Raw genomic sequence first — 2,680 nt, forward strand, 5'->3', positions numbered from 1 at the left:
AGGGGGCGACTTAAACCTGCGTCCTCTCTAACGGCCAGCAGGGGGCGACTTAAACCTGCGTCCTCTCTAGCAGCCAGCAGGGGGCGACTTAAACCTGCGTCCTCTCTAACGGCCAGCAGGGGGCGACTTAAACCTGCGTCCTCTCTAGCAGCCAGCAGGGGGCGACTTAAACCTGCGTCCTCTCTAGCAGCCAGCAGGGGGCGACTTAAACCTGCGTCCTCTCTAGCAGCCAGCAGGGGGCGACTTAAACCTGCGTCCTCTCTAGCAGCCAGCAGGGGGCGACTTAAACCTGCGTCCTCTCTAGCAGCCAGCAGGGGGCGACTTAAACCTGCGTCCTCTCTAGCAGCCAGCAGGGGGCGACTTAAACCTGCAGCTGCAGAAAGAAGTGTGATTGTATAGAAGTCTGAAATAATGTTTCTACTTGTCAGCTGATTTATTCCCTCAGTAAACACTTTCCTTATGAGTTTATGGTCTCAGTCGCTAGTTTCAAGTCTTCTTCAACACAGCATGATGTTCATTTAGTAAATTATGGTCCCATTTATAGGAACAGAGACCAGGAAGCAGGGGAGGCTTTAGGGCGGGGCTACAAGCTGATTGACAAGTCGCTACCATGGCGACCTGTCAATCAGATAGAGGCGACTCGTATCTGCTGCTCTGTGTACATTTAACCAGCGCCGCTGAGAAAGCTCATCAGGAGTCGGCTGCTCATTTTCCCGCTAAGTACATTTTGTTTTAAGCCTGTTTGTCGCTAGCTAATCAAGCTAGCTAGCTCCTCCCTCCAAATACGGCTCCAAAAAAAACAAAATGGTGACGGCAAAAATGCCAAACTCAAGGCTTCAGAATGGCAGGGTGATGTCACAGCGGCTACGCCCACTTCTTTTATACCGTCTTTAAGACTCCTAAATCTCACGAGTCTTAAAGGTAGAACTGACACGCCCCTCATTAAGAGTTTCTCTTAACTCAATCTTAACTGGCTGTTTTTCCCAGAAACTAAGGGAAGTTTGAAACTATTCCTATAAGGTTACCGCACGGATGAACTTCTGTTAAGGGAAATATAAAACTGTCTCATTCATAACTTATTCATTTAGCTGACGCTTTTATCCAAAGCGACTTACAACTGCTACATCTGTCAGAGGTCGCACGCCTCTGGAGCAACGAGGCATTAAGCGTCTTGCTCAGGGACACATCGGTGGATGTGTCACAGTGGGGATTGAATCCTCTTCCTGGTCTTTTACACCAAAGGTCTTATCCACTGCGCCATCACCACCTGTGATGATGCTGAACCCAACTGAGAAGTGAAAAAATGTTCTTTGTAAATGTGTCTCATTCTTCATTTTCAGCAAAGTGACTCACACCAACTTACAGTGAAATGTAGAGGATCATTTACAAGAAACCTTAAGCGATCACATGAGTCATCACTTGTATGCTCAGAGCAGGAAGAGCCAATGAAACAAGCATCGATCTGACATCTGCCCATCGTTCATTCTGTTAAACTGATATATTAACCTCCGTTTCTCCGGTAACACACGAAATAAACAGGTGTGCTGTGGTGACGGTGTGGTTTACCTGGTGGAGGCAGGTAGCCATTGAACAGCACGTTTCCACAGGAGGATCGGTCCAGCTCGTCGCACAGCTGCAGCTTACGCACTGTTAAAACACAGTTCTTTCATCAGATAACAGAGCAGAGCAACTGTCAGACGCACAAAGAAAAACATCTTAACGCTGATATTTTAAGTGATATTAAAAAACTAAAGGGGCTTAAATGTTCTTATTGTCCCACAGACCAGAGAAAACCTGCACAAACTCAACACGTATTATAGGGCTCAACGATTTTGAAAATTGCGATTATGTTGACTGATATAGCAACTGCGATACAATTTGCCATATTAGAGGGGATGATCATTTTTACCTCATTAATCACATTTTCAATTTTTGCAAGGATCTGCAGTATCTCACCAGAGTGAGTTCACCCCTCACATCTTTGTAAATACGTGATTCTATCTTTTCATGCGACGACACTGAAGAAATGACACTTGTAAAGTAGCGAGCGTACAGCTTGTATAACAGTGTCAAGTAGCGAGCTTACAGTTTGTAAAGTAGCGAGCGTGCAGCTTGTAAAGTAGCGAGCGTACAGCTTGTATAACAGTGTAAAGTAGCGAGCTTACAGTTTGTAAAGTAGCGAGCGTGCAGCTTGTAAAGTAGCGAGCGTACAGCTTGTATAACAGTGTAAAGTAGCGAGCTTACAGTTTGTAAAGTAGCGAGCGTGCAGCTTGTAAAGTAGCGAGCGTGCAGCTTGTAAAGTAGCGAGCGTACAGCTTGTATAACAGTGTAAAGTAGCGAGCTTACAGTTTGTAAAGTAGCGAGCTTACAGTTTGTAAAGTAGCGAGCGTACAGCTTGTAGAACAGTGTAAAGTAGCGAGCGTGCAGCTTGTAGAACAGTGTAAAGTAGCGAGCGTGCAGCTTGTAGAACAGTGTAAAGTAGCGAGCGTGCAGCTTGTAGAACAGTGTAAAGTAGCGAGCGTGCAGCTTGTAGAACAGTGTAAAGTAGCGAGCGTACAGTTTGTATAACAGTGTAAAGTAGCGAGCGTACAGTTTGTAAATTAGCGAGCGTACAGCTTGTAGAACAGTGTAAAGTAGCGAGCGTGCAGCTTGTAGAACAGTGTAAAGTAGCGAGCGTGCA

General features: G+C 45.9%; 1 protein-coding gene across 1 annotated transcript in view; it reads right to left on the reverse strand.

The window, feature by feature from the left end:
* Positions 1–2,680, reverse strand: part of LOC123985567 (SH3KBP1-binding protein 1-like) — a 234,595-nt gene that overhangs the window by 227,607 nt on the left and 4,308 nt on the right. Inside the window, exon 5 of the mRNA XM_046073182.1 lies at positions 1,567–1,647. Within this exon, the coding sequence (XP_045929138.1) occupies positions 1,567–1,647 (81 nt within the window). The remainder of the gene's footprint in view (positions 1–1,566; positions 1,648–2,680) is intronic.

This window comes from Micropterus dolomieu, linkage group LG17, assembly GCF_021292245.1.
Source record: "Micropterus dolomieu isolate WLL.071019.BEF.003 ecotype Adirondacks linkage group LG17, ASM2129224v1, whole genome shotgun sequence".
NCBI lineage: Eukaryota > Metazoa > Chordata > Actinopteri > Centrarchiformes > Centrarchidae > Micropterus > Micropterus dolomieu.